Consider the following 22983-nt stretch of genomic DNA (forward strand, 5'->3'; position numbering starts at 1 on the left):
AAGGTACTCTTCTTGGTTGCTTTTCAAAAATATCCCAGCCCTTGACTCTCAGATCTAACTAAATATGTTGTGGGTTCCTGACTTCAAAGCAGCTGTGCTACATCGGTGTGAAGGATGTGAGCCCAGCTGAAGTAGGAGGTAATAGTTATTGCTGCATGTTTCTGAACACTCTTGGGAAGTTTTCAAGACCTTGCACTTCTAAGGGTATTGGATAGTGAACTGCCAAAGCAGCAGAAGAAAACTGAAACAATCAGAAAAACAGGGAAGCAGGGTAGAATGTGCAGTTGGTGGTCAAAGTGCTCAAATGTGAACTCAGTAATGAACATGATGTTAATAGGGAGAACCAAATTAGCGAAAAAAAGGAAATAAGTTTGTTAGTCACTTGCTCAATAACCAACACAATTGTAGTGTTTTTGCACACTTGTCTAGTTGCTTAGAGTTGTGAAGAGCGGGCAAGGGATATGGTGGTTGTAGTATGACAATAGTAACCAAAATAGCTTTATAGAAAGGAATGTCTGCACACATATAGCATATTCAGGTGGTAATTTAAATGAGAGCACCTGTCTGACATTTCCAAAAGGGCTCTTTTTTTTTTTTTTTTTTGCAGCTATATTAGGGCAGTGATTTTTGGTAGATTGTTCTATTGTTGAGTAACTTCTGGGTCCTTTTCAAAGTGAAGACGAATGTAAATCTTGTGATTATGTTTTTACAAAATCTCAAAATAGTGCACAGCTCACAGAAAACTTGAGCAAGTACTTGGAAGAATGAAAATTTAAAATTTCTAGGTTGTTTATTCTTTTACCAAATAGTGGATTGATAAAAAAGCAGTCTACCTGTAAATGCAAGGCTTTTATTCTCGATGATCTTATTTTTCCCCTAGTGATATTGTGATGCCATATCCTTTTGGGAAAGATCTTGAAGCAGATTTAACCCTGCATACTGGACATAAATGGTTACATCGATGCTGCTCAAAGAGCATGACTAAATGATTTTTCCAATTCTGAAACATCATCTGGAGGTTTTTCAGCATCAGCTGTTCCTGGGAGAAAGATAAGCAGAAAGACTTGCTTTATTCTTACCAAGAAACTTGAAGCCAGTCTTGATCTTAGCAGAATTTGCCCACTTGGTTAACCTTCTGCTTCATCAAATTATGAGTTGGTGAATAAATGATGCTTTGTTGTGTTAGCAAAATAAATTTGCAAAAAAGTCATCATCACACTTCGGAGTAAATCTAAAAAGGGATCATTTCTCTGTGAATCAAATTCATGGTGTCACTTATTGCTGAGGAGTATTTATCCTTCAAAAAAGTAGTGATGGCCATATTAGAAACAATAGCAGCAAAAATATAAAAATGAAGGCTGGGTTTATGAGTTTAAAGTTTTGTTTTATTGTTTTTGTTCATTTTGCTCTTTGTTTTTTGGTAATAATCTGCTGAATTTTACTTGAGTTTGTTCTGGTCCCACACAAATTCCATCTTCCACCAGCTAGTTGTTTTTTTTTTTTTTTTTTTTTCCCTTAGTTTTACTGATGTGTATTAGATACTGCTACATCCCAATAACAAATAGTAAATAAAAGACAATTTAAATTAAACAGAAAAGATTCAGGATGTAGAAAAGCTACCACGTGATTGGAAAGAATCTTGTTTTCCTCTGGGAACTACTTATTTGACTTCTGTCTGCTTTGAGACTTTTGCACTTCAGCACAAGATGCCTTAAATGCAGTTTATTCTTAGTAACTCAGTGTTGCTAGGATGAGTCCTCCTTTGACTGAAAGGAATTCTCCCAAAGAAATAGCAATTCAGGCCCAGTCTGAGGCTGTGTTGGCATGTTTTGACTTGGGACTTGTAATGTTTTTGCAGGAACTCCTGAAGGAATTTCTTCTTTCCCCACTTCTGCAGGAGAACTTGAGCTAACTTGCAGTTGGTTTCAGTGCACATGAAACTGTCTTCCAAAAAGGTTCTAAGGTAGTGGATGCCCATCATGTTTGACATCATGCTGTCACCTCTCCTGGCAGAATTCGATGCTGGATAATGCATATCCAGCAAATTGATGAATGATGTTAAGTTAGTGACCTCTGAGGAGAGCCAGCTCTTCTTGCTGTGCTCCTGCATTCTCTGGCACTCACAGCTTTCTTTGTTATATGTAGACATTGTGTGAACACTGCTGAAAAGTGATTAGAGAACAGATTTGCCATGACCCTGCATAATTTTTTTTTATCCACTTTTCCTCTCACAGTCCTTTGTTCACTTGAAAGAAGGTTTTTGGAATTCTGTGATAGCCCTTGCCACACTTAGCCTAACTGTCTGGGGTTTTAAAATAGGCAGCTTTCTGAAGTACTGTTCCTTCATCATTGTGCACCTCTGAGCATCACTCAGCACCACTCCTGAGTTCTGAGTGTTTTGAGTTCTGTCAGGAAAATAAGGCCAAAACTGTCTAGATGCTACCATCAAGACTTGATAATGGGAAAACAAATCCAGGAAACAGAGTGTGTGAGGTGGGATGTGTGTGTGGCATGGACACATACTCCAAAAAAGCTCAAAACCAGAATCCTTTTCAAAAACTTATTAGTTTTTTTCCAGCTTAAGTGGGTTTGAGTCCTAGAGAATTAGGCTGGATTTTTAAATCTTTGCCTGTAGGTACTGTAGTTCCAGAAACCTCTCCTTCAATCCCTTTAGGGCAGGGATTGCCTTCATTTGCATTGTAGCTAGAGAAGCAGGATACTCTCATGGTTTTTAAATATTAATCTGTACTAATTTTAGGGCTTAATATGCAGGGACTCAAAAATTGTAATAATGAAACTTGGGAAGATGAACAGTTAATGTTCTCTGCTTTTTGCATTTTAAGAGAAACTGAAAATTCTGCTTATAATACTATGTACTTTAGAGTTAAATAGAGTTCTTAATGGAGTTACCTATATAGAGAGCCATATAGATATCTATTCTATGTAGTCCATAAATAGGAAAATTTGTTGCCAAAAAGCCATTATATCTAGTGCAGCATTACTCTTTGTGTATTGTCTACTTTTTTTCTGTGTCAATAAGAAGCAATTCCTAATAGAAGTATTCACAGATATATTTCCAACTTGTCATCCATTGGTACTTAATGGTTTTCATTAACTAGCTTTGATTTGTGCAAATTCAACTTTGGTGTAGGTATTAGAGATGAAAATCCCATGTTACAGGGTGCTGTGTAGCAGTCAGTCCTCACGATAGGCTCGTTAAACGCAGGGATGTTTATTTGCTCTGAAGTGGATCAGAGCAGAGGATGAGCCAGCATGAGGGACCAAATCATTACTGTCTAAGTATATTCCAGTGTGATGGATTTACAGAAATCTGCTGATGTGCTGATGCAAGTAGTAAGAAGCATGAGGATGTTTTGAGCATCAATATTAAACCCAGGTGCAAACTGAGTTTCAGACAGTTTTCTTCCATTCTGCTCCATGAAATTGAAGCATTTCCTGCTTCCAGAAGCTTTTGCTTTTAAGAGAAAAATTATATTTGAGCTATGAGGAGAAAGTGATTGACAGCCTTGTAAATATAAATATGTATACATCAGGGCTGTGACTAAGGGAAACTTTTAAATCTTATAGCATGAAGATTCTCATAACGACTTTCACATGTTTTGATATAAACTTATCTGCAGATAAATTTTGAATTACTATGGCTAATCTGTTTAGAGAGGAGTTTGTAGATACCTGAATTTGAAAAGCTATTTAACAGTTGAAAAGGTTTTTTGGAATTCAGCCATTCTGAGAGACAGGAGTTTATCATCTTAGCTCTCAAAAGATGCAGCAGATAATAGGATTAATTTCTGTCAGAAATGTGCAAGTTCTGAAATCTTTTTCAGTTAGAAAATGGCTGCATTTAGAAGTCAAGGGGAAACAACAAGGAGGACAAGACTAGGAAGGACCTTTCTTTTTCAAATCTTAAATAAGCAAAATTGGTAGGCTTCTTAGAGAAATCAGTTTTGTTTTTTTTTTTTTTTTTCTTGATACTTGCTTGAAAATGCTGCTTTTGTGTCTATGGCATGTCTTTCCTATAGGCTTTACAATTGTGGTCTCATGTTTGCAAAATTCCTTTTATCCAAAATTTCAGAGGCAAGATTGTATCTATGCTGAAAACGGTTCTGTTTTCTCTGGACTGCCAGCTCAGTATTCCAGTGAGACAGGGAGCTAGAAACAGATTAATTATAAGAGCTCAGTCTTAGCATGGGCTCATCTACCTCATTACATACTGCTTTGTCTGAACTATTTCTAGTTTGTGATGTAAAACACTGATAGCTATCAGCAATATAATGATAATTTCTAAGGCTCCAGAATTACTTAATATATAGATATAGATAGATTTAATGCAATTCTCTCAAAACTGAGATTTTTTTTATAAATTTTTTCTCGCTTAGGTATTAAAAAGCTACCAACAAATAACTCAGTGGATGTCTTAATTTGTCCTTTAGTATTTTTAAAAGCATAGTCCTTGACTTTTGAATTATTGGGTGTTCTGGTAAATGTGACATTATTTTTTCATTTATTCTGATGAAATGGAAAACTTGTGTTTCCAGGGTATTTTTAAACTAGTTCATAGGAAAGTAGGATTAAAGATCATTGCGTTAGAGAGAAGTTATTTTTGGCACACCCTGCTGCTCTTTTTATCATCATTATTTTTTTTCTCCTGTTTTTGCCCAAGAATATACCACCTATTGTGCACGCTTTCTCCTATTTGTCTTGCTAGTCTATGTGCTCTTTTCAGTTCAATGTTTGAACCTGATGCTCTCAAATGAGGCTCTTCAGATTCCCTAGGACAGCTCCCACACAGGTGTGGTAGAACTCAGCAGATTTGACTGGGGGGGGCTGTTAGTGCATACACAAACACGCGCGCATCCTTTACCCCTTCAGGCTTTAGGATGTTGGAATGGCAGGAGAGAGCAGGTGTAGCAGTTCAGGGAAGGGGAGAACCTGGCAGTTTTCTGCCATGGAAGGAGATTTTCTGGGCAGCATATTAACCCAGTAATAGTGGCCCTGATTGTACTGTCCTGTGATGACACCACACCTCCACAGGGACAGCCCCTAGGTGACCGCCTGGCTTTGTGCTTACCTGGTACACAATAAATCTGGGACTGATTTCTCTGTGGGTTCAGGAATCTTGTCTGAATGAAGAGGATTCTTATTGAGAATGTTTTCTGTGGCAGATATTTGTACCCAGAGAGCAACAAGCCAAATAAGGATGAGTTATTCCTTTGTTATTCCTTATAGACTTTGGAAGTCTGTAAGACTTCCTTGCCTACAACTGGGATTTGGATGGCAGTCTCAGCCCTGCTGCCTTCTTTCAACCTTTCCCTGCCTCCCAGGAAGCTGACATTTTAACTATTGAGAACACAGTAGGTTTTTTTTTTCCTTAACTCCTTAACTATGCTGTTGTCAGGGAAGCTTAAAAGGTATACAGTGTCTGCACAGTGTTTTCAGCAATAGTTATTGGTCTTTTCCACTGTTTCATAAATCCTTTAAAACTACACTGTTTCTTCTAGAAAGAGTGCTTTGTTTCATCAAACTACAGAGTGTGGTACCATTAAAATTTTAAACTTTATATCTACTCAAAAAAGAAATTTTGTGCGCCACTAAGTTTGCTGAAGAGCTGTTTTTAGTATCCCTGGTTGTGTGCTTCAGTGCCTGACATCTTAGTTTTTTCTGCTGCTGCCTAATGGCCCTTGCAGTCCTGTTTTTTTTTTTTATTTTTTTTTTCCCCCTAGGCAGGAACAAGAAATAAATTTTCTTTTGGAATTACTGGACAGGGACAGTTGAGATTGTTTTTACTGAGAGGGTGGTCAAGCCCTGGCATAGATGACCTCAGGAGGTTGTGAAGTCTCCATGCTTGGATGCTGTGAATACCCAAATGGATGCAGCCTACATTCAGGGGGTATGGACTTGCTAAGCTGAAGGCTGATTCTAACATCTCTGAGCCAGGGATTTGTCACGTAACTTTCCAGAAAGAGTTTGGAGATTTCTTAAAGCTGGTAGTGATTGGCTTGCCATGGACTTCTGCAACATTCTGTACTGTTTATGGACAGTAAGGTATCTGTTGATCCTTACTGTTGTTGATACCTTGCTTGTGCTCTAAAAAATCTTCAGGATCTCTAAATAATCACTTACAGTTATGTTGAAATTAGACTATCTAAAATAGTTGCTATCTATGTGGACACAAGCTGTTCTAGGGAAATTCTACCCTTGCATCATAATTCAACCATTATGTGGGGCACACTGAAGACACCATAAAGGATTTAAGAGCAGATTGAATTGCCTTTCTTTTTGGGCAGAGAGTCAGGATTGGATAGTGTCAGCTATTGTTAAATTAGTTTTGTGGATGCTCTTGGCCTGGATAATGTTACTGGTGCTCATTTTTATGATTTTTTAAATGTGAAAATTATGTTTATTTTTTCCTGTATATTCTCCCAAGGAAGAGATATTTGTAGGAATGTTTCTAAAATGAAAACATGAAGTAAATTATGTTTAGTAAAGATGCATTTGCAGCAGTGGTGTTGGCCAGGAATAAAATTGAAATGGGCTTTTACCCTGAGTTGAAGATCTTAGCCATTTCTCTGTGAAAAAAGGAATTTGAGTTAAAGACAAAATAAGCTGAGGATGACTGTTTAAGTGATTATTGCCTTTTTTCCAGTGTGGTAGACCTCAGTTCTGAAGTGATGATGGACAGCAACCTGAGTTCAGTGGTACTGGAATGTAAAAAAAATACATGAAAAATACCAAATTACAATTATCTTTTGTGCCCTGTATGATTCCTGCTGCCAGGAAAATCTTTCTTCTTTTGCAATCAAGGTGAGACAGCTTTGAGTGGATACAAGCAGACTCTCAAGCCTTGCTCTCTCTTGTGCAATTGTTTGCAGCTTTTTGTGGTTTGCAGCTGTTATGTTAGAGGTGGGCAGAATGCAAAACCTGTGGATCTGCTCTGTGTGTGACCCCTTTCTGGTCCAGTGCTCTATTGAATCGAGAGAGGCACTGGCCCCATTTCTCCTTCAGCCTCCCCTCTGGGTGTGTAGTGAAGGAAATCAGCAGCGATGCTTCTGCACAACGTGGACGAGCAGCTGTGCCCTGCCACTGCCTGCCAGCCTGAGCCTGTCAGGACAGGTGTGTGGTTTCCAGATCCTGACAGGGCCAGAGGTGCCCTTGGAGCTGCTCCACTGTCAGTCAGGGATGTGCCCTGGGGCCAACCTGCAGGTGTATAGGGACCTCTTAGAGTTCAAAGCTTAAATACCTGGGGACTTCAAACACTCCCAAAGCCAGGTAGCAGGTGTGTGGAGGCTCAGAGTATTCTCTTTAAAACCCACTTGTGGATATCTCTGGCTTGTTGAGAATTTACTTTCAACTTTTTTACTGTCACTTTTTGCAGTTGGTCTCTTCTAACCTTTAGCCCAGACTGTAGAACACTTTATGAAAAATTGCCTGGAGAATTCCTTCTATCTCTTTCCTTGTGTATCTTTCTCTGTGAAGGTAAAGTCACCTCATAATTCCAAAAGGGTAGGGATTATTTGGAAGGCAAAAAGCAAGCAAATGATTTACAGGTTATAGTAGTCACAGAGTTGGTGCTTCTTGTGCAGAATGGTAATGACTCAACAGAAATGAAGCAACTCTCTGCTGTTAGGCCTATAATATATTAACTGAAAACATTTTTAATAATTCAAAGCATGATAGCTCTTGACTTTTTTTGACTCTAATGGTACTTCACTGCGTTAGCTGAACATGTGTTTCAAGTGGCAGTTGTTAAATACGTCTCTGAATATGCCTGTAGAAATAATTGCAGTAAAACTTTCATGTTATAAAAAATTTCCCAATGGACTTTTTTTGAAATCCTTGTATGTGGAAAGAGAAGTTACATAAGTAGGAAAACATCAAATTAACAGAAGACTAAAGTCATCCTCCCCTTTTGAACCAAGTTATAGATGTACTTATTTTAGGAAATTCTGAAACGCATGTCCTGCAGTGAGATTTGACTCAAAAATCTGCTTCTCCTGCAGCCCCTGAGAAAACTGCAATCCTCCTAAATGCAGCAGCACAAAATCCCACACAACACTATATGCAGTATGACTGGCAGACTGACCTGAGGTGCTTTACTGAAAACAAACAAAATGCTTAAGAATGTTTTTCTTCATTGTTTTACCCTTACCCTCTGTGGCAAATAGATTTTCTAGTCCGGTTATGGACACTGTAGTAATTATCAACTATATTTTTAGAGCCTGTTAGGTGAAATATAAAAGTGATATGTAATAAAGAAGCATTTTTAAAATTTGCTTCCGTGTTCAAAATAATTCTTCACACCTGAGAAACTGAGGATTGTTGTCTGTAGGGGTTTAAGTGAACTGCTTTAAAAACTGGAGTTGGGCTACCACCGTTTTTGACTTTGAGATGAAGAGCTGCAATACCTAGGTAATTCAGGATTTAAATCTCAAATCTGCCAGAGACAAATAAGTTTTTGGGGGTTGTTTTTGTTTGTTTATTTTGTTTCCCTTTAGTCCTAAATGCATATTTCTTTGTACAAATGGGTGGAAATAATGTAAAATTATATCTCTGTGAGGAAGTCAGCTATGTCTTTACATGTGTCAACATATCAAGATCAAGGCAGTTTCAAAAATATTGTTGTGTGTAAATAGCCATTGTTCACCCTTGAATAAACTTCTGCTAGAAATGAGTGTATTTACAGTATAAGGATCAAATTTTCTGGTTTGGGTCTTAGTCCTTAGTAGAAATCATTAATGTCTTCCCTTTTAAATCTTCAAAATATAAACTGAAGAGTTGAAAATTTGGAGTAATAATTATAAGCCAGTGTCTTGGAGGGGAAATAAGCTTGGTGTTGATACTAAAGAAACTACGAATACAAATGTATGCGCTGCTTTAAAAATGTTACTTTAAAATTACATCTAGGCAATCACATCAACTGCAGTCACTGTGCTGTTTTTCACCCTGTACTTTTTGGAAGGCTGTTTGTCTGTACCACCAGAGTTCTCATGGCTGAGTTACATTTTTTGGAGAATCTTAGGAGTAAAGGTTATTCCTTCAGAATATGCGAGTAAACAAAGGCAGGATGCTCGTGGGAGATGCATTCCTTGAAGCTCGCTCTCTGACATAACCCTTGACCTGTGAGGTTTTATTATTTCTGGACTCTGTCATTTATGTGAAAAAAATAAAAATATATTTTTTTCTAAAATTCCTTGTGAAGGAGTTCCACTTTGCAGTCTTGTGCAGGTCCCATGTTATTAAAGCAATGATTAATTTTTGGTCAGAATGACTGCTTCATAATCTTCTGAGGAGTTAATAATTCTCTTATTTGGACATAGTTTATCTTGGTTTAATTTAGGTATTAATCCAGAATTATTACCTTTTCAAACAAGTCTTACTTATGTTAGAACATCTTCTCATTTTAACTACAGCTTGAATGCAGATTACTTAACATTTATCAAGCATTTCCCTACCAGGAAATTTAATCATTACAGGGGTAAAAGTGATTGTTCTGGATTGCAGAAATCTATTTTCTCCTTGATTAGAAGTGTGTCTTGCTCTTCTTCGCCTTGTCTTTGAAGTACATTTTAGTCTGCTTTCCTTTGAGATGTGTGGGTTTTGTTTTGCTAAAAGCTCACCTCTGGCATTTTGGAGGGATTTGTCAGTGCTTTGCATTGTGTTTTCTGTAGAGGACCTTTTTTTTTAGGCTAACTGGTCATTTTCAATATCAGACACCTATGCAATGAGAAGCAATTGTGAGTCAGCCTGACATTTAGGAACCCAGCAGAGTGGGGGGTTAAAAATGAAAAAAAATATTACAAACATACAGGTAAATCATACACCTCCTACTTTTTTTAGAGGCCACATTTTACTTCTTTTGAGCACTACACATGGAGAGTACTACAGCGTTCAAACATTCCTGCTATCTTCTCTTTGGGTATGTTGAGGAGGTTGTTTTGGTGGGGTTTTAAAATTATTTTATTTTATATTTTTGAAGCCTTTATGATGTTGAAACTACATCACTTTCTTGTCCCTGTCTTTGGCATAATGAAAGGAAGGAACAGAGCTCTTATACAGATAAACCTTAAGGCTCTTCAGCAAGACAGTAGACCTATAGTTTCCTTTTATTATTGTCTGTCTTTTCTTTTGTGAGTTACTGTTGTTAATGTAGCTCCCTACTGCGTCTTGTCCTGGCATCTTTATTTTATTATCTTCGCTTTGTAACATTTTTACTTAAAGAAGGAATTAATAGCTTTATTCTCCAGCAGTCTCGTGGGCATCAGGGCTGTGGCCATACATCAATTAGCTTACAATTAATTACAGACCTAACTCCAGAGACTTTTACACAAAATCCTTAAAGCAGCCTCTAAACCTGCAGCGTTTCTCAGATGTACTTATGTCAGTGTTAACATCAGCTGGTTTGGGTGGCTTGTCCATGCTATAGGTGTATCACTTTCTCCTGAGGGCTGGGCTCCTGCAGCTGGAGTTTTACACAGGAGTCAGAGTAGCTCCCATGCAGCTGCCGTGCAGCAAAGAAGCACTCTAAAGGATTTCAGGTTGTTTAGAGCTCTTCTTGAACCTTCTTGTCTGCTATAGTTGCTGGACTGTGTTGCTTGACTGCTTTCCTTTGTTTTGTGAGAAGAGCTTCTTTCCTTGCCAAGCCTGAAAGAATCTTGTGAAGATGCATATGGTGACATGGATTTGGAGTCAGGCTAAGCAACAACTGAATTTTCTTTGCATACTAGAGAACTCGTGTCTCTACAGTGTTGTAAAGTAACACTGCACACTGAGGATCAAACCTATGTAATGCTACACTTGACAAGTGGTGTAGCAGTGAATAAATGCTCATGTCAAAGGCAGCAATGTGTGCTGCTGTAATAAAAACAGATGTGGCAGACTGAAAACTTTGAGACTTGGCGCTTTTGTTTCTTTTCATCTTCTTGTGGTATTGCTGATGTGGTTTTTTTTATGTTTATTTTATTTCCAAAGAGATGGGAAATGTTAGGAAACAGCAGAGAATGTATTTCATTTATAAAATCTGAAAGAAATTGTTATAAGCTCTAATTGTTTTCTGTGAGGTTATGGTATAAAGAAACTCACAGCTTAAAGAAAAGTGGAAGTCTGCTTACCATTTGCATATTTCCTTTTCCTTCACCTGGTACTTTAACTTGTAAGCACTCTGTTTCTTTAGATAGTGAGAAATCTGAGAGAAATTGCAGTAAGATTACTGCTTCATTAGATACTTGAAATGATAATATTAGGAAAAGATGAAGGAGGAAATGGTATTTAGCTCTGTTTCCCTGAAGATTTAAACCCTTTTGTGGTATTCTGAAATACCAATGACACAAAATAAATTGCAGCCTTGGAATAGCATTATCAGAATTGATTTTGATATGATTATATTTTGGAGTGTAGTAATGTATAGAAAGTTTTTGTAAGTCTTCAAGCTCTTTCCCACCTGCCCCCCTTCTTTCTTCATTTCTCTCACTGGAAAAATGGAAGATCAGAGCCTAAGTATCATTAGGAGGTGGTGCCATGAGGAGAATGGTTTAGAACAGAAGGAAAGAGGATAATTGGTAATCTAAAGCAAACAGCAAGAGATCTGTTTTGATGTCACAAGTCTACTGAGAAAGTAGAAAGTTCTCCGAGAAAGTTTTCTGTGCTTCTGGAGACACAGTGTGCTCTGTAAGGAAATGCAGTCTTTTTGGGGAAAAGGATATTTTTGTAACTACTTGAGAGATACAGAGATACACATTCTCAGACACTTTTTTTCAAAAATTAAAGTTGTTCAAAAATCTTGATCAAAAGCAGCTTGTTTCATTACTTAAGGAGATTTTTCTAAGCCAAGCTGGAAGTTCTCTTCTTGTTGCTGCCGTGCAGCTGAAGTCTAGAGCCCAAAGATGATGGAATTCAGTTTTCCACAACTGTAAGTAAAGCTGGAGCAGGATTGTGGATGTGCTGAAGCAGATCATCTGACATCAGCAGCAGATCAATGCACAAGTGTAAATAGCACTGGATGCATACGTAACACACGTAACCACTCATTCACTCCTGCAGTGCAGATACGATGCCTGTGAGCTGTGTTGATCCAGTCAGCCTCTTTCCTGAGCCTCTTGCATCTATCATACTTAAACCCCTAGGTATCTGGGGTTGTCCAGGCTAAATAACAAAGCTCTAAGAGGAAATAGGCCTGTTCTTGTACGTCAGAAGAATTGAAACCCCTATTCAGGAAATGCTGGTAATGGCAATGAAAAGTTGCAGATTAAGCTTTTGCATTGCTAAGGAAATTTGCCTGTCTGACCATCCAAGTGTCCCTCTGGCAGTCACACTCCACCACCCCAGCTGGGGTCAAAGTCCCTTTGCAGGTACAACCCCCCCCAATCATACAGGCCTTACTCTGAAATAGATCACTTCTGATTTTCATGGTGGTAATTCTTACCAGATTAATCGCTTAATTTGCAAATATGATGATGAGTGCAGCTGGCATCTCAACTTGTGGGCATGATCACTTATCCCTACCCTCCATCAGCATACAGCATTTCCCCCCAGCAGCATTCATGTGTATCTTATTTCAATGACTCATAAATAATCATGTTCTTTTAGCTGCAAATTAAGTGGGTAATGACTGATGTTTTTCCGGGCAGCACACTTGTATATTATTTGCAGTTACCACTGTTGATATTATTTGGTGTTTGTGGGGGGGTTTTCCCCCAAAACCTGTACTTGTAGAGATGCCATAGACATTTTTTTTATGCTTCATTTGGCAAGACTTCCCTGCCATCTTTCTTCTAGGATTGTTGGTAGAAATTTTCGTCCTGCCATTTATTACAGATATCCCTGAAGGATACTAATTGTTTTATGTATGTACATTTCCTTGAAAATATAACTAGGTTACGTTAACAACCAGCTTTATGTTCTAGAAAAGAGATAATTGTTTTTATAGAAGCCTTTCATCCCCAGAGACAGGAACAGTGATCCTGAATGTCTTTGTAGCTAAAAATCAGTCGATGTTTCCTTATTTGCATATCTGCTCCAAATGTAGTCTTCTATTGCACAGGTTAGAGTTCACCTGAGTCTGAGCATCTCTTCTGGTCACTACAATTAAATAGTATCCCTCCTAAAGCATACCTGTTGCATGGCTATGTAACTGTGCCCTCATTTTATGATAACATGGACTTCATGATTTTTGTGTCTCCATCCTTTGACATTTAGTGTTACACGGTGAATTGTTCTGGGAGTCCACATTGCAAGTTGTGGGAGCAAATTCTCTGTTTTTTCTGTCCCTGTGACCGAATGGAAGCATTTCTGCTGGCACAGGTGTGGGACAACCAGTTAGTAGTATTTACAATAAACCAGTAAATGAGGTTTATTATGGGGCACTAGCAGGAGTGCTCATTAACACCATTCTGTGCTAATGCCCATCCTCACATGTTTGTTTCATTTGCTTTCAGGCATGTTTTGCCAAAGAGAGAACACATTGCTGTTCAGTTCTCAGCCCTCTTGCAGTTGCATTTGCACTCTTAATTCAGAAGTATGGCCAAAGCTTTTCTCTGTGTTCCAAAATTGGATTATTCCTAAGCTTTTGCATGTGCCTGACTGAAGGTATTCCTTTTCAGCGAAGGCAGGAGCAAGTGATGATGTGCACTTCCTTGTCTTACAATTTCCTACTGTCCCCAGCACCCCCCCAGGGTGGAGGAAAGCAAACTGTGCTGTTCAGTGCTCTGCTTGTATCACAGGTCCAAGTGTGGTGTTCCCTTCTTTAACACGTCCTTTTGGTCACTAAGGAATAGCTACACTTTGCTTATGTAAACTTAATGTACAGTCTGTCTTGATAAACTAATTATTATTTATAGACTAAGTTGCTTTGGGATAATAATGCTGCTGCATTGTCAATGAAATCAATAAAAATTTATACATTACTTTCACAAATATATGTGCATTTGAGAGACTGGCTTTTCCCATGCCCCTTGTCTTCAGATGCTACTAATTTTTTGCTGTTTTGACAGCGTACAGAATAGCATCCCCTGGAGACAACAGGGCTGTATTGTTAATTCCAGTTCCTAGCCAGACCCCTGCAATCTGTTTCAGTTTAGAATATGGAAAGGAGCAAAGCTGTGGGAAATGATGTTTCTGTCACTGGTTAAAGGAAGAGCTACTTTGCACACTGTCATATAGGCTAATATATGCATGGTGTGAATCCAGGGTATGAGAAGACATTCACCAATGTACTGTACTTTTCCTCGCTAGCCGAAATAAGCTATTCAGTTTCAGTGCCATTTCCCAACTTTTGGTCTCCTCCTTGGCTCATTTCCCAAACAACTCTGAGCTGGGGATGTCTTCATTCCTACTGCCCGTGTTGTTTGTTCTAGCTACTGGATCTTTTCCATTTCTGGGAGATGCTTCATCTCCCTGTTTCTCTGCTAAGCTAATTTTTTTAAAAATTTTTTAAACTTTTTTTTTTTTTTTTCTTGCTCCAGTGGGCTTTGTGCTTGGAGCAGGGAGTGCTGAGTGCCTGGTCAGAAGTGTTATGGTTTCAGGGAAGGTAGATGATGAATTTCCAGGCTATTTCTATTTTAGGGTTTGTTTGTTTCCTTTCTTCTTACAAGTATATAGTAATAGGGGTTTTTTAGTTTTTCTTTCTGTACTCTCTTGCTATATAGAAGTAACATTTTCAAAAAATTCTCTAAGGTCCCATGAGGAAACAGTAATCAGTCTTATGTGGGCACACACAGGAGGACAAAGAATACAGCCATCACGTCAGTGCAGCACAGAGAACAGTGAAATATCGGTAGAGGATTTATTTCTTCCGCTATCTTAACTTTTTTCTTTGTTGATATTAAAGCATAAGTTATTCCTAGTGTAGTTCTTCCTTAAACATTCATTGCACACCGATAGGCTCAGTAGAGGTGGGGTCACCCGGGGAATGCATGACTCAGGCTTTTACACACTGAGTCAACAGTCACAATGAGTAGATTCATATACTTTTGGCATGTAAGTACAAGCTGGCACTTCATTTCACTGAGTTTTGTTGATGAATTTTTCCAGAATTAATTCAGACATAGTGAAGTATTGAGAATTAATGTCACCTGTGGTCTGCTTGGTTGTAGGTTATGGTGGAAAGTGCGTTGATGTTGTTACGTGCTCTCACGGTGTTATATTGGCAGTTAAGGAAACAGCCTCAGAATGCCTTTCATGACTGTGTTCATCAGTTTCTGTTTGAGTAGTATGCTAATAATACGTAACAGGTTTAAATATACAATATGTAGCTGGTCTTCTGCTTTGCTAGCTGTGTAATGTTTCATGTCCACTTTGTTTCTTTGAAGACCTAAGGTTTTTTGGAGATGTTGATAGTTTAATTGTTCAAAGGGCAATAATGCAGCATGGGGCTGTGAAGCTTGCCGGGCTGTGAACAGGATATAACAAGCTTTTATTCTTTGGCATCGGCTTAAAAGTAGTCCTTTTGTTTTGTTAAACTTTTCAGTTGTGCTGTTTTGAAGGGAAGTGATGCACTGTAGCTCAAACTGACAACCTCTGTGTTCTTTGCCAGGGACGACTTTATTGAATATCCTCTCTGACTGAAAGGCGAGTTGTGAACAGCAGTAGTCCAGTGTCACAATAGAGATAAATAACACTGTCATCAAAGTAGATGCAGGTTTCATTTAATTTCATTTATCCTTATGCACCGGTGTCTCCCAAAGAGTTCTGATGCTTTATGCTGATCCTCCCTACTGGAGATATGCAGATGAGTTATTTTCCTTTCAGCTCTATCCAATGAAATTCAAGATCATGCTGCTAAACCACCTTTTTACAGGAAAAATGATCTAATGAGCGGATTGCAGTACTGTCACAGAAATAAATTGTCTCCTATGTTCAGATAGCACCAAGGTGGTGACCACTTAATGCAAATCTTCTTCCTATTGTTAAAAGATTTCTCAATAGGATAAAAGCCTGTGCTCTTGGCAGCTAAAAGATTTAGTCACATCTAGATAATATATTTGAGACAAGCCACAGCTAGATCAAACTATTATTTGTGAGGATTTTACATCCATTCATCATGCACTAGTACTTTTTGCAAAAGTTCAGCTGTAGAGCTCCTGTCCAAGTTACTGGGAGTGTTTTTTTGGGGTCTAATTGTATCTCGTTGTTTTTCTCCCTTTTGTTGTATTCTATTGAATTGTGAGCTGGGTAGCCTTCCTGTGTGGTGTGTGTGAAAAATTTGACTGTCTCTCTGTTCCAGCTTCTGATAGGGAGCATGAGCTCTCTTGTCATTCCTCTGAAATTGTGCTGCATTCTAAACAAATTATTACAGAGTGCAATATTGAAAGGTTGTATGGTGGCCTGAGATCAGGTTTTGTGGTGGGAACTGGCTGTGTTCGGACAGCTCAGTGATCTGCTACTTTTTTTGTCGTCAGCTTTAGAGAGGACAAAGTCAAATAGTGTCAAAAAGTATCTGCCTAACCTTTTGTTCTTTGGCAACTGCTTTTCAGTAAGTCTACTGTATTTTTCAGGTGATGTCAAGTACTGCTAATATTCAGTCACTTTAATAATTCTGTGAGTCTTAGCAGCAAGGACTTGCTGGAAACTCACTATTTGAGGCTGGTGCTATTACATTAGCTGTTGCTTAGACAATTCATCATGCACAAACCTTTATGCTTATCCCACTTTTCCCACCGAATTATAATAGGGTCAGTTTGAGACTATGTACCAGGAGATTTCATTGGTGATTTGGACTAAAGCAAAAACTTCAATCTCTGAAGGTTAGATTTAATTGTCTCCCTGTCTCTTTTAACTGTAATAAGAGTGGTGAAAAAGCTTCAGCCAGTTTTCCTTCTATTTACTCCAGCAGCAGGTTCAAGCCCAAAGGAAAAAAAAAAGTAGGTGTAAAACAAGCTGAGTTGGCCTTTTCTATGTATCAGAGCTTTTTTAGTATTGGCTTCTCATCAGACCAAGTTTGCTTGCTGTGAGGATAATCTGACTCACCTTTTGAAAAGTTAAAGGTCAGCTGCACTTGAGGAAGCCCCTGGTAGGCAGTGGCTTGTAGGTAATACCCTCAGCTCTTTCTTGACAATTACCCTCTCTGAAACCATAGGCTTTTCTTTGCTTGCCTCAGGCTTCTGAGATCCCAGGGTAGTTTATTATCCTGTAGAAAGCACTGGGTAGATCCCAACAGAGTATTCACTGCTGTATATTCCTTAGGGAAGAATAGAAGGTGGATGTTTTTTCTTTTGAGCCAATGCATGGCCCATTTATCTGTGTCCCTTCTGTGGGGCAGCTAATTGTGCATTTATTTATTTATTTCCTCCTTTTTATTCAGTGCTTTCACACTTTTATTTTGAAGGCATGAGGTGTGCTAGTCTCAAGAATGATCTCAGTCACCTGCACAACTCTGAGCTTGGGATAGAAATGAATTATTAAACCAGAACTGAATTTCTCTATTAGGAAGAATGAGTTGTTATAATGATGCTATATAGGGAGAATGCAATTCTCATTTATATACCGGTTGCTGACAGAAGAATTGGCTATGTTGCTGTCTGCTTTTAGGTATGTAGATTTATACCTGACAACTAGTTTTGCTAAGTTCACAAATAGTAACAAACTATATAAACCAACTTAACCACTGAAGAAATTAGCTGGTTTAGAATGTGTTTGAAATGGTTGTGTAACTGGAAAAATTGTCAGATGAGCAGATCCAATAAGGCTGCTAAGAGAGATTTTTGTGGGCAAATTAAGTGAGTACTTATGTAAAATTAACTACTATTGCAGTGTATGCGCACGCACGCTCGTGGACTGGGGCTGATGAGCCTCTGGCAGGGAGCTTTGCAGAAGCTGCAAGTATTTTTAGTGGAAATGAGATCTCAGCTCAGTTCTGTGGCATGTGACTTCCTATTTCTGTAGGTTACTTCCAAGGGACTTCCTCTGTTAAATCGACTTGTCTCCGGAGATTTAATCTGGAGCTAGAGCATGGTTTGCTTTGTCCTGTGCCTGTGACAGCATTTTCCTGGAGTTTGCTTTTGAGTATTTTATTTTTATTTTGCACTGTCTCCAGCATGCAAGGATCTAGTGGCTGCTACCCGTGATCGGAAGCTGAATACATTTATCCAAGTCTCAGTGGTGCATCCAGCAGAGCACATTTTGACGCGGTACTCCAGCACTGAAATCGTGGAGGTGAGTCTTTCTTATTCAATTAACATGTTGATTAATGGATTGCTCATTTCTTCCTTAGAAAGTGAATTAGGAATAAAACAAGTTAGTGCATAGTCTTAGATAAGACAAACACACTCTGGCAGTTAGTAAAGCATACCTAAGTGTGCTGTAGTTCTTGGCATTTAACCAGGATAAACAGAAATTAACTTGACTTTTCATGAAAGCTCTGTTGTTCCAAGTGGAGGCATGGAGAATATTTCAATTCTCCAGACATAGGTTTAGAATGAAACAGGGAATAGTTGCTCTCATGAAGGGACAAGGCAATACAAAAGAAAACTTAATTAAGAGTATAGTGAGTTTGGAAAGTATTTTTAAATTGCAGAAAAAATATGTGTATTATGTGGTCTGTTACCCTATATGTTTCTTGTTCTGTTTTTTCCATTAGAGAGTTGATGCTTTTGCAATTTGAAAAATGTGACCCTACATCTATAATTTGGGAAAAGAATGCGTGTACGTAATGTCTGTGACTTTTTATATAAAATAATTAGTCACTTGCGTCACACATTACAACAAAAGTTGTCGGAGGCTCCTTTGCTAGTCCTCACTTTACCTTGTAAGCATCAGAGTCAGAAACAGCAAAAATGGTTCAGAGAAAATGAAGGGTGAGCAATGTAGGTGTAACTTGCTTAACTTACTGGAGATATTCATTAAGAGCAGGGAAGTGTCATTGTAAACACACACATGATTTCACCAGAGGCTTGTTTTAACTGTTAAATACAATGAGAATGCTTCATGAGCTCTTTGTGTGATTACTTTCAACCAGCTACTAATTAAATTATTATGGTTTCAGCCCTCAACTATCCTGAAACTGCTTAATTCAAATATCTTGTATCTGATCAGGATGTTTCGTTGCAGACTGTCTGGAATGATGTCGTGTAAAGATGAATAGATAACCATATAAATTCCTGGGTTTTTTGTTGTTTTTCTCTTTTTTTGTTTTTTTTTTGGTCAAGGTTTTAAGCTCTGGTAAAGGGGAAGGCAGGGGCACAGAAAGTTAATCCATAAGAAGCACAAACTCTTTCCTTTTTTTTTATTTTTTTTTTTTACTTGATGGAAAATTTAAGGATGCATGCCTGTAATCTTTGGAAATTAAGTATAATTAAACATTAAGAAATTATGAACATTTTGTATGATTCATTTAATAGTCTAGCTATGACATAGTTACTTCTGTGTATGGCTTTTAGGTGTAATGATAGTATTTCAAAGCACAGGAATGTTCTTTTACTGCAGTACTGCCTAAAGAGGAGTATTTTAAACTGCTCTCTACAAATCAATATCCTAATGTAATATTGAGAATCTCTGTAGCATTTCTATATAATTATTATTGTGACTTAATGACGATTGCTCTCTTTTGTATGTGTATGCAAGTAAAATCTTGAGTTCATTTAAATTAAGACGAAATAGTGGTACTTTCAGAAAGTGTTGTGGGAGCGTCATAAGAAAGGGTTTGGTTATTACAGATTGTATTCCAGGACCTGATACTGGCTGGCCTGTTTAAAAACACATTACTAGGCTCTACTTCAGAAGCACTTCATATCCTTTCCAGACAAAAAACTTTCCAGGAAGTTGTTGTGGTGTTTTTTTGTTTTTTTTTTTTTTTTTGGGTTTGCTTGTTTGTTTTTGTTTTTCCTGTTAAAGTTTTAAGATTTTGTTTTTCTCATTGATTGGGTAATAAAACAGCTGTTCCCATCTCTCTGCTGTAGAGAGGTGACTCCTTTTGGGTTTCTGTACCTCCACGGTGACATCCCACACATTGCACAGCTGTTACCTTACTGAGTGTTTACTCATGTTGCACAGGGTACAAAAGATCCACTGTTTTTGACTGGTGTGACCTTCCCACCGGAATACCCCATCTATGAGGAAACTAAAATAAAACTAACAGTCTATGATGTCAAAGACAAATCCCAAGACACGGTAAGTGCTTTGCTTCATTCCTTGCACAGATCTTACTGAGGAATAAGTTCCTTGCTGTGTTGTTCTTTGTCTGTCATTAGCAAACTGGGGAAATGGGTTGATGTGAAATTGGTTTTGTTTTTCTCTTGTGCCTGAAATCTATTTTATCTGTTGTTGATATATTAGAGGGTAGAGAAAGAGAACCATGCACTTAAGATGGGCACTTTGCTACTGGCTTTTTTAACTGCTTACGTGAGTCAGCACAGGTATTGCTGGCAAATAAAAGATTGCTCTGGTGTGCTTTTAGAGGGCAGAGAACACATGGAATAGACTGAGATAGCATCACTGTGAATAATTCTTCAGAAATATATTTCTGATATTTTACTTATATGCACAAACCTGAATGACAATAGAGCCTGTAACTTGGGAAAGAGCTACTCACATTTTATTCCAGTGTCTCGTGTGGTGATACCTGCAGGTTTTCTGCTTCTGTTATTGATTTGTAGCAGTCCAAGCTTTACAGTGTCAGAGCCAAAGGTCAATCATTTGGGGTTCCAGTGCTATACTTTCTTGAATACAGAATCAGCTTTTTTATTCTTGGAAGTTATTCACTCGAGCTGATCTATGGAGGTCAGTGGGACAATCTGAGTGATTTGACTGTCAAATACAGTGCTCGAGTGCCATTTTATGTGTTCCAGGTAATCTAAGACAGCCTTACAGAGTTAGATGTCATCATAGGACCTATGGGAGATGTGTGTTTTTCTTCTGTGGCAGCTGGAGTCCAGCTGATAGCTTGCTCTTGGGCATCAAGAATGGCCCTTGACACCTGTATTTAATTAATTGAATTGCTCTTTACGTATCTGTAGTTGGCACCCAGCATGATTAAAGCAAGTGGAGGCTTATGTCCTGACTGTGTATGTGTTCATTATCCATAAGAATGAAATTAAAGACACAATTTAAAGCTTGAGACTGTCTTTGATGTGCTTACAAAAGTGAAGTTCTATGTTTTGAGAACTCATAATTTTTTCAGGTAGAAAATTATTGATCTCTTTGTTTCAATTTTCAGCCTTTGTGAGCCAACAGATTGGTTCTGTCCCTTCACTGCTCCTTTCCATGGGAATGGGTGGAATATTTTAAGCATAGAATCTGGATTTCTTCTCTGTTTAAGAATAACTGGTGAATGAACATGTATGTGTATTTTATGATGTATATAATTTTAAATCTGGTAATGTATTAGACTGCAGAGGCTTAAAATGGGATCTGCTGTTTATTCAATAGAGTTGTCACCTGTGGACAGGTAACAGGCGTTGAGTGAATAGAGCTGGACTTTGTCCTTCACTTCCAGTTTCATTCTGACTGGCAGACACTGGAAAATAATATGCTCTGTGTAAGTGATAAAAGTGAACTGGATTCACAGTCCTGTTCCTTGTACTACTGCTTTTCTAGCTCCAGGCTTCTCTACTGCCACTTATGCAGGAGAAGATTTACCCCAGAGATTTAATATAATTTGATAAGCTTTTTGCAAACCTGTAAGAACTTTCTGTAACTGTTCCTTACAAGTGAAGTACAAGATTAGAGTCTCTCCCAGGGAATCCCATTGATGTAGCTTGTAATCCATGAGAGAATACCTTTCTCTTTTGTCATAGCATTTATATCGTTCCTATGTGGAACATTCTAGATCTTTACCGTAGCATCTTCTCGTAGAGGAAAATATTAATCCCATCTCTGGTTTACATACATGTAGCATTTTTTTACTATTCAGCCCTTCTAAAGCTAGATAAGAAAAAATTAAATAAGAGAATAAGATTTAAATGAAGGTGGGCTGCAGCATATGTAAATGACCCCAGGCTATCCTGGTTGCAACTTCATTTGTGGCAATATATGGACTTTGTCCTAAAATCTCAGTGATGATAAAACTTGGCTTTCTTACCTGTAATTAACTAGGAGCCATAACACTTTCTCTTAGTTTGGGTGACTTTTTCTCAAGTCTAGATGTTTATGTAGGCTCATAAAACTCAGGTTGAAATGAGCTATCATCTGATACCATTACCAGCATTGCTGCAACAGCACAGGACTCCATGCTTGCTTCACAACCCAAGAAATGGGATGTGTCCTTTTGGCAGTAAAACTGCTCCAAGTGCTGTGCTGTCACAGTTCTGATTCTCCAGTCTACAGTAGAGCTGGCTTTCTTACTCCTCTAAAGTGCTGCCATACATATTATGGCTGCCAAATATAGTACCACCTTTCCTCCAAACAGGCAGGTAATCCAGCTGGGGGTTGAAGGGAATCCAGGCCTGCTAGGTACACCCTGCTCCTGTAGACTGTGCTCTAGAGCAGACACCAGCTCAAATAATTGAACATTTATGGCAGAAATAAATCTTGGATTTGACTGTGAGATATTTTGCAGAAATTGTGCTACAGTAATAATTCCCACAGCATCAGGGCTCTGCTACTGCTTGCCTCAGTTAATAAGCTCAAAGTAGCTAATATCCCCTGTCACAAATATATACTTTAACTCTTTTTTTTTTTCTCTTGTTGCAACTATAAGAAGTGAATTCTGTGCATTAATTAAACTCAGCAGGATTTTACTGCCACAAATAGAAGACTGTAGAGAAGGTGGGGAAATGGCAGTGAATACATCACAGGGTAAAGCGTTTTCTTGGGTTTTGCTAAACCTGACTCTGTCTGTACAAGAGAATTAGCTCTCATTTTCAAACCTGCTGGATTTTGACTATAATACAAGACTAACTAAATACTTGGGTTGTGAACACAGGTCATAATATTAAAGTGGAAGAGGATGCTCCTCACTGAGAAAGAGCTAGAATTTATTTTTGGCCTGCTCTCTTAAAAAAATAATCTTGAAAATAAACTTCCAATGCTATACCAGAA

General features: G+C 38.2%; 1 protein-coding gene across 1 annotated transcript in view; it reads left to right on the forward strand.

Moving 5' to 3' along the window:
* Nucleotides 1-22983, forward strand: part of INPP4B (inositol polyphosphate-4-phosphatase type II B) — a 252322-nt gene that overhangs the window by 74926 nt on the left and 154413 nt on the right. Inside the window, 2 exon segments of the mRNA XM_062493100.1 lie at nucleotides 18044-18162; nucleotides 19999-20115. Of these exon segments, the coding sequence (XP_062349084.1) occupies nucleotides 18044-18162; nucleotides 19999-20115 (236 nt within the window).

This window comes from Cinclus cinclus, chromosome 5 (genome assembly GCF_963662255.1).
Source record: "Cinclus cinclus chromosome 5, bCinCin1.1, whole genome shotgun sequence".
Lineage (NCBI taxonomy): Eukaryota > Metazoa > Chordata > Aves > Passeriformes > Cinclidae > Cinclus > Cinclus cinclus.